The sequence below is a fragment of the Palaemon carinicauda genome, chromosome 4 (genome assembly GCF_036898095.1).
Source record: "Palaemon carinicauda isolate YSFRI2023 chromosome 4, ASM3689809v2, whole genome shotgun sequence".
NCBI classification, from domain to species: Eukaryota; Metazoa; Arthropoda; class Malacostraca; order Decapoda; family Palaemonidae; genus Palaemon; species Palaemon carinicauda.
This window is the reverse complement of record NC_090728.1, coordinates 107,864,361-107,877,294: the sequence shown is the minus strand read 5'-3', so window position 1 is coordinate 107,877,294 and position 12,934 is coordinate 107,864,361. Positions and strand designations below refer to the sequence as shown.

Below are 12,934 nucleotides of genomic sequence, written 5' to 3'. Positions count from 1 at the left end.
ATATATATATATATATATATATATATATATACGCATATATATATATATATATATATATATATATATATATATATATACTGTATATATATATATATATATTATATATATATATATATATATATATATATATATATATATATATATATATATATATAAGGATGAAAATGTGAATATCTTCAATAGAGAAGAAGTAATAAAAATTGCATAGGATTTCAATACATTGCTATACAATAGTGATGCAAGAAATAGCTTCGCCAATAGAAATAATGAAACACCAGAGCTGGTACCAAACGTAACAGTCGGAGAAGTAAAGAAAACATTAAAAGGCATGAAAAGAGGCAATGCAGCAAGAGAAGATGGTCTAAAAATTAATTAATAGCAGAAGGAGGAGATTTTAAAGTAGTAAAACGGGCTGAACTCTACATCAAATGTCTGCAAGGATGCTCTATAGCTACGGCTTGGAAAAACTTTATCATTATAGTGATTCACAAAAAGGGAGACAAAACAACTGAAAATTACCGCCCGATACATTTACTCTCTGTAATATATCAAATATTCATAAAGATCATATTAGGCCGAATAGAAAGACAGCTAGACTTTAATCAACCAAGAGAGCAGGCTGGATTTAGAAGTGGGTATTCAACAACTGACCATATCCATGTACTTATCCAGCAAATGGAAAAATCAACAGAGTATAACAAACCACTATGTATGGCATTTATAGACTATGAGAAAGCTTTTAATTCTGTCAAAACTTCAGCAGTAATGAAAACCCTTCTAAAACCAGGAATACAAGAATCATGTTAGAACACGTGAAGATATCTGTACAGAAAGTACAGCAATCTTAAAACTACATGTAGATAGAAAATTCCGAATTAGAAACGAGTTAGACAGGGAGACCCCATCTCTCCTAAATTATTCACAGCATGTCTAGAAGAAGTTTTTCAAAATTTAGATTTGGAAAATGTAGGAATTAATAATAATGGGGAATACCTTAACAACTTGAGATTTGCAGATGACATAGTTTTGTTTAGTTAATCATGGGAAGAATTAGAAAAAAACTATAGATTTGAATAGAGAAATCTGGAATATAGGACTAAAAATGAATAGGAGCAAAACTAAGATAATGTTCAATGAATATTCAGAGACAACAAATAAGAGTTATGGACGAGCCTCTAGAGATTGTTAATGAATATACGTACTTAGGATAGACAGTAAGTATTTCCTCAGGACACAAGACCAAATTTAAAGGATGGATAAGCATGGAATGGAGAGCATTTGGTAAACAAATTGAGATTATGAAATGTAAAATGCCACTTTCTCAGTAAAAGAAAAGTATTTAATCAAATGGTCCTACCAGTATTAACTTGGAACCTTACTAAAGCCCTAGAACATAAGCTAGTTACAACTCAAAGAGCTAAGGAAAATATACTGATGGGAATAACACTAAGAGAGAGAAAAAGAGCAACATGGATACGATAGCAAACTAAACTAGAGGATATTCTAACAACTTGTAAGAAAAAGAAATGGACATGGGCAGGATATGTAATGAGAATGACAGACAATAGATGGACATTAAAAATAACAGAATGGGTCCCTAGATATTGTAAAAGAAGCAGCGGAAGGAAGCAAAAACGATGGACCGACGAACTCAAGAAGTTTGCAGCCGTGGACTGGTACAGGAAGACCATAAACAGATACAAGTGAAAGGATCTGTCTGAGGCCTTTGTATACATTGGACTAGTATCAGCTCATATATATATATATATATATATATATATATATATATATATATATATATATATATATATATATATATATATCCACCTCATACTTGGGATCGAACGCTAGCCCCTTCTAATGAAAGGCCAGGTCAAAACCAACCATGCCACGAGAGGCCATAAAAGATATCGGAACCTGACGCTACCCAGCTGTCTGAGGATTTACCTGGCGAGACATCAGTCTCTTACCAGCGACCTGGCCTTTCATTAGAAGGGGCTAGCGTTCGGTCCCAAGTATGAGGTAGAAATTTATTTCTATTTGAACACAATGTTGTGTTGATATTTATCCATATATATATATATGTATACATATACATATATATATATATATATATATATATATATATATATATATATATATATATATATACACACACACATATATATATATATATATATATATATATATATATATATATATATATATATATATATATGTATATATATATATATATATATATATATATATATATATATATATATATATATGTATATATATATAATGTATATATATATACAGTTTATATACATTCAAATAAGCCATATAACTTAATACATTAATGTCTGGATTCTCTTACCAACCTCAGGATCAAAGTCCCAAGGCAAAACCACTCAAAAACTATAGCATCTGACCGGCCGGGAATTGAATCCTGGTCCACGATACTTGTATGACAGTGATCGCACCATTTAGCCCCGAAGAAAGATAAAAGCCAATGACAATTCTTCTGTACATATACCTGTCGAATTCAAGTTTTTTTGTACTTGGCATTCGATACATGATAAATTTTGCACATGTAGACATGTTTTTTCATATTCAAATAAGCTCTGCATTTCAATACATTAATGTCTGGATTCTCTTACCGGCCTCAGGATCAGAATCCCAAGGCAAAACCACACAAACACAATAGCACGTGACCAGACGGGAATCGAACCCTGGTCCAGGATATTTGCACGACAGTTACCGTACAATTAGCTACGATGGTAAAGATGGGTTGATTTCAATTCTAAGTTTAAAAAACCTGAATTCGACAGGTATAAGTACAGAAGAATTGTCATTGACTTTTATCTTTCTTCGTGGCTAAATGGTAGAGTCACTGTTATACAAGTATCCTGGACAAGGGTTCGATTCCCGGCCGGTCAGATGCTATTGTCTTTGAGTGGTTTTACCTTGGGTCTCTGATCCTGAGGCGGGTAAGAGAATCCAGACATTAATGTATCAAAATATATGGCTTATTTGAATATGAAAAAACACGTCTACATGTGCAAAATTTATCGTTAATGGAATGCAAAGTACAAATATACCAATTAGCTACAATGGCAAAGATAGGTTGATTTCAATTCTAAGTACAAAAAACCTGAATTTGACAGGTAGCCTACAATATATGTACAGAAGAATTGTCATTGATTTTTATCATTCTTCGTGGCTAAATGGTACGGTCACTGTCATATAAGTATCCTGGACCAGGATTTGATTCCCAGCTGGTCAGATGCTTTTGTCTTTGAGTGGTTTCGCCTTGGGACTCTGATCCTGAGGTCGGTAAGAGAATCCAGACAATGTATTAAAATATATGGCATATTTGAATATAAAAAAACACGTTTAAATGTGCAAAATTTATCATACATATACATACATACATACATACATACATACATACATACATATATGTATATATATATATATATATATATATATATATATATATATATATATATATATATATATATATATATATATATATATTAGAGATGAGCCGATAGCGTCAGTATTGGTATCGGTAGTATCGACCTTTTTTGTGAATATTGGTATCAACCACTGTCATGACACCAGTATCGGTATTGATATCGATATCGGCCCCCACCGTGAGTATCTAGTATTGTTATCCGGCAATCAAAATATGAGATTAAATTGCTGATACTCCGATACTGATTCTTTGTGTTATTCGAACTTCAAAGATTTCCTTGTGTTTGGATTAAACGTTTTTCCAAGGATTAGGACTCGCAGGCAACACAACGAAACTGAAGTAGACGGAGCATAGTGATGTGAAAGACTTGCAATGTTTTTTTTTTCTTCTTCTTTTCCTTAATGATTATACTTTAGAATAATTCTGTATAATCTTATTCTTCTAATATGTATACAAATACCACTTTTGTTGAAGTAGTATAATTTCACCTCAAGGCTAGAAACTTTTTCATACTGATAATTTGAGAGTTTTCCACCTCTGCTAATTTAGAGAGATGGAGGAATTGTCTGGAAGAGAAAGGTCTGAGAATAAATAGAATCAAGACTGTAGGAATGTGTTGTGAATTTAAGGATGTAGAGGAAGAGAGGGGTAGATCTTGAGATCGATTTTCATAAGTTGGAAGAGGAAGAAAGTTTTAAATATCTGGGGTCTGTAATCGAAACTACAGGAGACCTAGATGATGAGTTGACTGGAAGGATACAACCAGGCTGGAATAGCTGGAGGAAATGTAGTGGGGTGCTGTGTGATCGAAAGATGGCGATTAAGCTAAAGAGCACGATCTATTGACAGGTGGTGAGACCTGCAATGTTGTACTCGTCCGATACATGGGCATCTAAGAGAAGAGATGAGAACATACTTGAAGTAACTGAGATGAAGATGTTGAGGTGGCAGTATGGACTCACAAGAAAGGATAAAGTAAAGAACAAACATGTTAGAGGCACTCCCAAAAATAGCACCAGCTTTAACCAAGGTGAGAGAAAGTAGACTCAGGTGGTATGGACCAGCCGATAGGGAAGATGCTGTATATGGGACTACCTGGTGGGAGAAGGTTAGGTAGACCAAAATTGCGATGGATTGACTTCGTGGAAAGAGATATGAGGGAGTTGGGATTGAGCGAAGATGTACTGGAACGAAGGAAATGGAGAAATGTGTTGAAGAACCATTACAGCGACCCAAAATAGGGACAAGCTTGTAGAGAAAGAAGAAGAAGAAGAAGAGGAAGAAGAAGAAGAAGAAGCACCTCTACTTGTTTCGTAACAGCCACGTGTTGAACGTGTTCTGTCACCTCATATGCTTGTACTGTTCACTGAATATGCCTAATGATGCCTCACACACTGCATTGCATACACGAAGAGGTTGAAAAGTCAGTCATCAAATCAATCGGGATGTCAGAAAACTTTAAATTAATCAATCAATCAATCATCAAATCAATATTATACTGTTAGTGTCGACTATATCGGTAAACATCGTTCATTTCTCTGGTATCAATATTGGTATCGGCATCGCCTCAAAGTGGTATCAGCATATCTCTCATATATATACAGTATATATATATATATATATATATATATATATATATATATATATATATATATATATATATAATATATACATATATATATGTATATATACATATATATATGTATGTATGTATGTATATATACATATATATATAAATATATAAATAATTGTGTATACATAGTTAGGCATTTATATATATATATACCTATACACATAAAAGTTTGTGAGAGTTTGTTTCTGTGGTTTATTCTTTAATATATCACTAGTTTTTTTTATATTAAAGTGACAAATGGAATTAAAAGAAAAATAGAAAGTAAAGCAGAAATGACCAAACAGATTTGTACATTAGTAATGGCAGAAGAGGTTACACAGGAAAGCTTAACACTACGGAAGCAGTAATAGTAATGAAAACAATGTTGAATATGAAAAATCTAAATGAACATTATAAAACAGGAATGAAAGGAGAGAATTTGTGTGCGAGGCCGATGGTACAGCAGAGCATAATATGTTTAGCTGTAAAGAATTAAGAAAATTTAGAAGCAATGGCACGGAATTAAGGAAGTTAGAAACATCAGTCAAAGAAGATGTCCAATATATTAGACAGGCCTTGGAAGTTAGATATAAAAGTACGTAAACTATGCTGTCTGTGTAGCAGGTAACTAACAACAATGAACTTTCTGCAGATTGCAGCGTTTGCACTTAAGCTTCTACAGTAGTAGTGTGCCCACATAGTCTTGTGTAGAGAGCAACGAGGACCCTGAAACCTAGTTTGACAAGTAAAAGGTCACAGAAAACCATAACGCAGGAGAACTTAGTTTTGAAAGTTCGAAAATCTGCTTAGTGCACATATAACAATTATTACTTTAAAAATGAAGCAACCTCATGAACTTACAGTAGAGCCAATACAAAAAAAAAAAAGGAAAAAAAAAAGTAGTGCTGTAATCACTTCAGAAAGACTGTAAAGAGATTTGGAAAATGCATCTTTAGCCTTGTAATTTACTCACCTTTTATCATAAGTAAAGTAGAAATGGAAAGATCCAGCAGTCACTATGTCAATGTCAACAAACAAGGCCGTATCATCACCCTTATTGCGAGAGTCACTCTTCCATTGCAAACGGCGGTACCGATTACGGGCAAAGGATTCTGAAGTACTTTCCGGATGATTAGTAAAGACGCTTACATGTCGTCCTAAAAGTGAAGGACCAGGGCGAAGTTGCAAGATCCAACCTGGAAGATAACAATTTGTAAAGATTTCTCCTCATTAAAAGCAGAGCCTGCATGAATAACCCAAGTAAGCTAAATTTTCCCATACTGTATAAGTAAGAAAAATATAATCCATTTAGTGAGCAACTTTTTATAAGTTTAGCTCATCGGAGTTAATTAAATCAAAAGGTTTCTATGTGATGACCGTTCAACAAATGGTATAGAGGAATGGGATATCAATTCCATATATATATAAAGTACAATTTACTTGAGTGTCTGAAATAGCATCCTGCTTTTCCAACTAGGGTTGTGGCTTAGCTAGTAATAATAGGCTGACAATGATTATATACCCTTTTGTAAACGGAAGAGAGTCGAGTCCAAATGTACGTCATGGTTGAGGGTGAGGACACGCACTTGAGCCTGCTGTTGCATTAAATTGATTCCTGCTGCCCCACTGCTCATTCTGTGCGCACTCATACCCTGGAAACAAAGACACATGCAAGTGAAACTATTTTGACGCGTCAATATCAACAAATATCTTATCTAGTAAAAGAAAAAAACACCGAGAAAAGCCGATGAACATTAGCGTTTCAATTCATAACTAGAGAAATTTATGTAATGTTTATAATCTTGTTTGCCTCTTGATACATGTACATTTTCCAGTTAAACTATTTACGAATGGAATACTCTTAGCTCAGAAGAGTCCCTCCTCGTTAGCGGCTTGTGTTTAGGCACCGTGGAACTACAACACCCCTATCATTTTCACTTGATTATCGACAACACTCCATATAATTATCTTTTCTTTTTCTTTTTTATACTTGCACAATATGTAATGTTTAAGATTAATGTCATTAGCCATACATAAATCTATAGAAAAACTACAAAATCTTTAAATGAAACTGCGCATTTTACAGTTCCAGCGGCGGGATTTTTGGCTGTTATGCGCAAATTGGAAGCTACTGTAGATCAGATATTCAGGAATATTGCAATTTAATTGACATGCTGAAATTAATCTTGGGAAACAATCTTGATGGTGTTCTTAGTGAAATTACAAGAATCATAAAAATCCTCTTTGACAATTCCTTTGACATGAGAGGCAGAACGTTTTTTTTTTTTTTTTTCAACATTGAGAAAAAAAAAAATCTATGAAGCACTATGAATTCGGAAAGACTAATTGCACTTGCAGTGATTTCATCTTAAAAAAAATCCTCGGTTCTTATCCCGAGATCAGGGATAAAATTATTAATCTTTTTGCACACATTAAAACAAGAAAAATAGATTTCATTTGTAAATGAAGAGACCATGCTTGAGCTAGAACAATTTATGATATATTTATTAGGAAAAATTTATGAATACATTTTCTTATATATATATATCTGTTCGTTTCCTTTTCAGGGTTGCCAACCGTCCTGTACTTCAAAGGACAGCCCTTTAATTTAGGCAATTAGTCCTTGTCCTCTATAGCAATTTGAAAAGACGACAAATGTCCTGTATCTCTATCTTATTACCACTCTAAACAAAATTTATGACAATGTGATGTGCAGTATTGAGCACAAACTTTACAATGGTAGAGATAGTTGGCGCTACAAACTCAATGTTAGCAAAAAAAGACTAAAAACACGTAGTTTCATTTGTTTGTAGATACAGATTTTAATGAAATACTTCGTCCACTATCCCTGCAGCCATGCACTGAAAGACTTTTACTTTCTAAGAAAGCTTTAAGTCCTTATTTCTTGAGCAGAGCAATTGATTGCTCTAAAGTCTAAACAATTACTTCAACTTCTTAGAATAGATACAGATTCTACAGAAATTTCTCATCTTATTAACGGCGTCAATGACCTTAGATGTCAAGATGCCAGAAAACCCCAATTCAACCAATCAATCAATCTCAGCTTATTGAAATTTATTAGCTATTGTCGCAGCATTTTATGGAGATATCAAGAACTGGAGAAGAACGAAATTTCAGCAGCATATGTTTGCATCATTTTGGCTGATTTAAGAAATAAGTTAAAATCCCAGATGTGATGAAAAATTATGTGGATATAAAATTCACCAGCTTCTTAAAATTGTACATACTATTGAAGACTTTAGATTATTTCTTATGTTACCGAAAACATATCTGCAAAAAAAAAAAAAAAAAAAAAAAAAAAAAAAAAAGTGAAAATCTAACCTTTGATAAGTGCTATTCATAAGTGCTTCAATATTTTAAAAATAGTTTCTTTTGCGCTTTCAATCCCTGGAATATCAGCATACGGTGAATGTATTTTTAGTGTATTGTCATCTAAATAGCGAGATGAAAGAAACAGATGCTCCGTGGAACGAATAAAAAGTGACCTTTTCATATAATTCAATTTGAAGACACTTGTCGGAAATTAAAGAAAAAAAATAAAATATGATCCACAATTACTGAGATCCGCCAAAAGTCGGTACAAATATAACTTTAAAAACTAGAAACTTGTGAAAAGGTATGATCAAAATATATTCAAATTTATGGATACATTTAAACCTTAATTAAAAATATCGCTTAATTTTTATTTAGTTTACTTTATTGAAATTGAATTAGTCAGAGTTGGCAACCATACAGTTGTACACAATATTAAATCAAAGGCACAGCTGCCACTGCCCCTACTATCATTTTTAAAGTTTATCTATGCTAGTCAGATGATGATAAAAGTGACTATTGTAAGCTAAGAGTATTGGTAAATTATTCAACTATAAAAATGTGTATTAAAAACAGGCAAATAAATACACAGATTTCATATAATGGGTCTCTTTCTCCTATAAATAGAAATTCGATTATGCTAAAAGTTCCAATCACCTAAGCATACTGTTTCTGAAAATGCATCTAATCCAAGACACTTGTCGTTACAATACATAGTTTCCTCGACATTACAAACTTCCCAAGGATTATTTGGTAAAAAATTACATTTAGTGTTTGAAAAAAAAAATCCTTTATAAGGTTACACCATTCTATGCACGATGATTTACATGATGTATCCAATATTAAAAGACCACTGCAGAACTGATATTTAAGCAAACATAAGCAAGTATTTCTCATTAAGTATCCCCTCTTCGAAAAATGCTCGTTTTACCCAAGCTTTCTAATTCCAAGCATAAAATCTTTCCCTTTGATTAAATAAAAATGTATTGAAATTTACCATATCCTGCACATGCTGTTACGTGATGCAACTAATCTAAGAATAATATATTGAAGTATAGATATTTCTACAAATCTAAAATTGATTTTTCACTGCACATACATACATACACACATACATACATACATACATATTTATATACACACACACACATATATATATATATATATATATATATATATATATATATATATATATATATATATATATATATATATATATATATATATATATATATATATCTTTATTTTGTAAACTGATCCAATACGTAGATTGGATTAATTTGAATTTAGGGATTTAGGCCCATGGCCAGGCACTGGGACCATAAAGGGCATTCAGCGCCCTCGTGTAGATAATTAAAAATAGAAAAACACAATTATCCTTATATATAAGCATATAATTAAATATAGAGATGGAAATAACGTAAAAATTTCAAATAGAAAACCAAAGCACAAATAGATATGAATGCAAGACTAAATTCTTAAATTACATCCATTTTCAAACATGACATTAATTTCTCGTTTACATCGCAGTTAGCGATAAAATATTCATCCAACAATTGCTATCGGATAACCATCCTAAAGTGGAGAAATTTAAAAATAGGGTCACATTATAAATTGTAACTAACATCCTTATTTCTATGGATTTTTGTACAGTTGCTATTCATTAAGCTTTGATTTTCTGGCTACGTTGGATGTTCTGATAAAAAGCAATACAATCAAAAGATACGATATATAATAATACTGTGTAAGATTTTTGATAGGTTTCTAATTAATTTTCACGCAAGCTGCAATCACACATAAGGAAATTGCCAAACACCAACCAACCAACACAATAGATGAGAGCTTCAGGTCAAAACTGTTAGCATATCAATAATCAGTCCATGAAGCAAGAGTTAATAATGTCTGATGAATGAATGTCTTTGCCAAACAAGTTTAATATTAACCTGGCAAAGAGGGAAAATGAGCTTCAAGGGAAAAATAAATATTTTTTGATTAATAAGCAAAATCTCTAATTTTCTGGAGCCATCTTTTGCCACCAGCAATATTATGCAGTACTATATCAGCAATATCAAAGAAGAAATCGAGCACAGGAACAATAGTATTGTAGTCACATAATGTAATGTCTAAAATTGTCACCACATAAATCAAGAGAAAATTGAAAGATTTCTTTAGGTTCTTCTGAAAAGAGAATTGTCATTTCTGATATCTTCATATCACAAGACAACTTCGATTATAATGACAATGATTGATAATGAGAGAGATTATGATAGAGGTAAGAAAAAGTTTTCCAGTAGTAGTTCAATTTTGCTTTGATAGACAAAGAAATACATTTTTTCGTGTTTAAATAAAAAATATGGGGTTTTGTGTACCCGGTGTCGATCCTTTTCTCCATGAATAACGTGAAAAGAACAACATAAAATGCAAAAGATGCACAAAGTATTTTAATTCGTTCGATGAAAGAAAGGGATGCGATTGAAAGATGCATATTTTTGTTTATGCAAAATTCCAATTTGTAATAGTGGAGACACTTGCAGTGTTGTCAAACAGTTTCAAATCTTATTCGAAGGTAAGTGAACTTTAATTAATAAGAGTAAAAAGGAGAGATTAAATGAAATGAAGAAATCCAGGTAATGAATAGGGGAGATGTAAATATGGAATCATTAACAATATAAGAGTAGGCCTCCTATAGATAAGTGATTTTAACGTACAGTTGATTAGAGGAAAATCCCAAACAAGTAGGAAAAATGAAAAAAAAATAGGAGCTTTAAGGAATAAAAATTTACAGAAGACGTTATTGAGTTATAATTTCTGTACAAAATTGAAATGTAGAAATAGGCTGAAAAATAAGACAATGTAAATACTAAAATTGAAAGTCTTCACATTAAACCCTGTTCAAGGGAGGCTGAAATGTGGCAATGTAATGGCAGGTAAAGAACTTTTTAACACTCAGGTGCTTTCGTTAGATACTTTTTGTGTTAGTCTGCATAATATTCAGGGATAATCTAAACAGATATAGAAATATAAAATTTTAGAGTAGCTCAGACTTTTTTTATACCATAACTAAGGCATCATTTTAAATATATATATATATATATATATATATATATATATATATATATATATATATATATATATATATGCACAACTTTCATAGGAAAATTTTTGAAAGAGGTAGTTAAAGCATGAATGATATCTTAAGAGTAGATTAAAAAAAAATGCTCATAATGGAGTCATTTGTAAATTGCCAGCCAAGATACCAATGATTTATTTATCCAATGATTGCGAGTGTAAAAAAGAAAAATAGTTTAAAACTGCATGAAACTAAAATGCACATAATCATTTGCCATGATTTCAGGACAAATACTACCAAAATCTTTATGAATAGGACGATTCGCATATTATCTGCTTATGATACATCAACTTACGAAATCCCATAAAAATTACAACAGAGTGAATTAAAGAATCAACCGAGGATGCTAAAGATGGTAAACACGATCCCCAACATTTCCATATGTAAAGAAACATGAACTTTGAGAATGAATTCCAACCTTGGCATCGTAGGATCCGCTTCTCTCCAATGAGTTGGCCATGCCGTGGGGAGCAGTGTTGCTGGTGACCTGATCAGTGTTGTACATCTGTGTGTGCTGCTGAGGGGGAGGCACTTGCGTCACTACCCCGGCTCCGTCTTGCACGCCCATCTTGAAAAAGTTAGCCAGCTTCCTGAAAAAATATCCAGGAATGAGAAGGTCATATCTTTGAAAATGTTAAATATAAAAGTACGACATTTTCTAAAGATGTCAAGTTCTTCAGTTAAGGGGGTGTTTGCAAAGACGCTAATACCAAATGTAAAATCTTTGCTATTTCAAAACTTGTCATCAAGTCAACCAAGATCATATTGATTGATAGAAGGAAAAAAAGGTACTTATGACGAAGATTAGACGTTATAAATTCTTTTGTCTATATATAGATGTAAAAAAATAAATGAAAAAAATCATACAAAGGTTGATTATTTAAAGTTCCAGCAAAATCTCTTTCATCCTGCAAAACAATATTAGTGGAAGAATGCCTCATAGCAACCACAGACACCGAAAACTGTAACCATACCAAATAAATACCTGCAAAGCGAAATAATTTTTTCTTTCATTACTAAGGAGTCTAAAATGCATTGCATTTCATAGTTCCTGCTCTGTCATAGATAAGTGCATAAACTGTCAATGCAAAAAGCGCATTAATGGTAAAATTAGCGAGTGTAGCAAATGTGAGTATAATTTAGTTTATATATATATATATATATATATATATATATATATATATATATATATATATATATATATATATATATATATATATATATATATATATATATATATATATATATATATATATATACATATATATATATATATATATATATATATATATATATATATATACATATATATATATATATTATATTATATATATATATATATATATATATATATATATATATATATATATATATATATATATATATGTATGTATAT

General features: G+C 31.7%; 1 protein-coding gene across 1 annotated transcript in view; it reads right to left on the bottom strand.

The window, feature by feature from the left end:
• LOC137640089 (glycogen debranching enzyme) overlaps positions 1-12,934 on the bottom strand; it is a 225,451-nt gene that overhangs the window by 180,214 nt on the left and 32,303 nt on the right. The window contains 3 exon segments of the mRNA XM_068372548.1: positions 6,049-6,271; positions 6,598-6,727; positions 11,957-12,128. Coding sequence (XP_068228649.1) covers positions 6,049-6,271; positions 6,598-6,727; positions 11,957-12,128 — 525 coding nt within the window.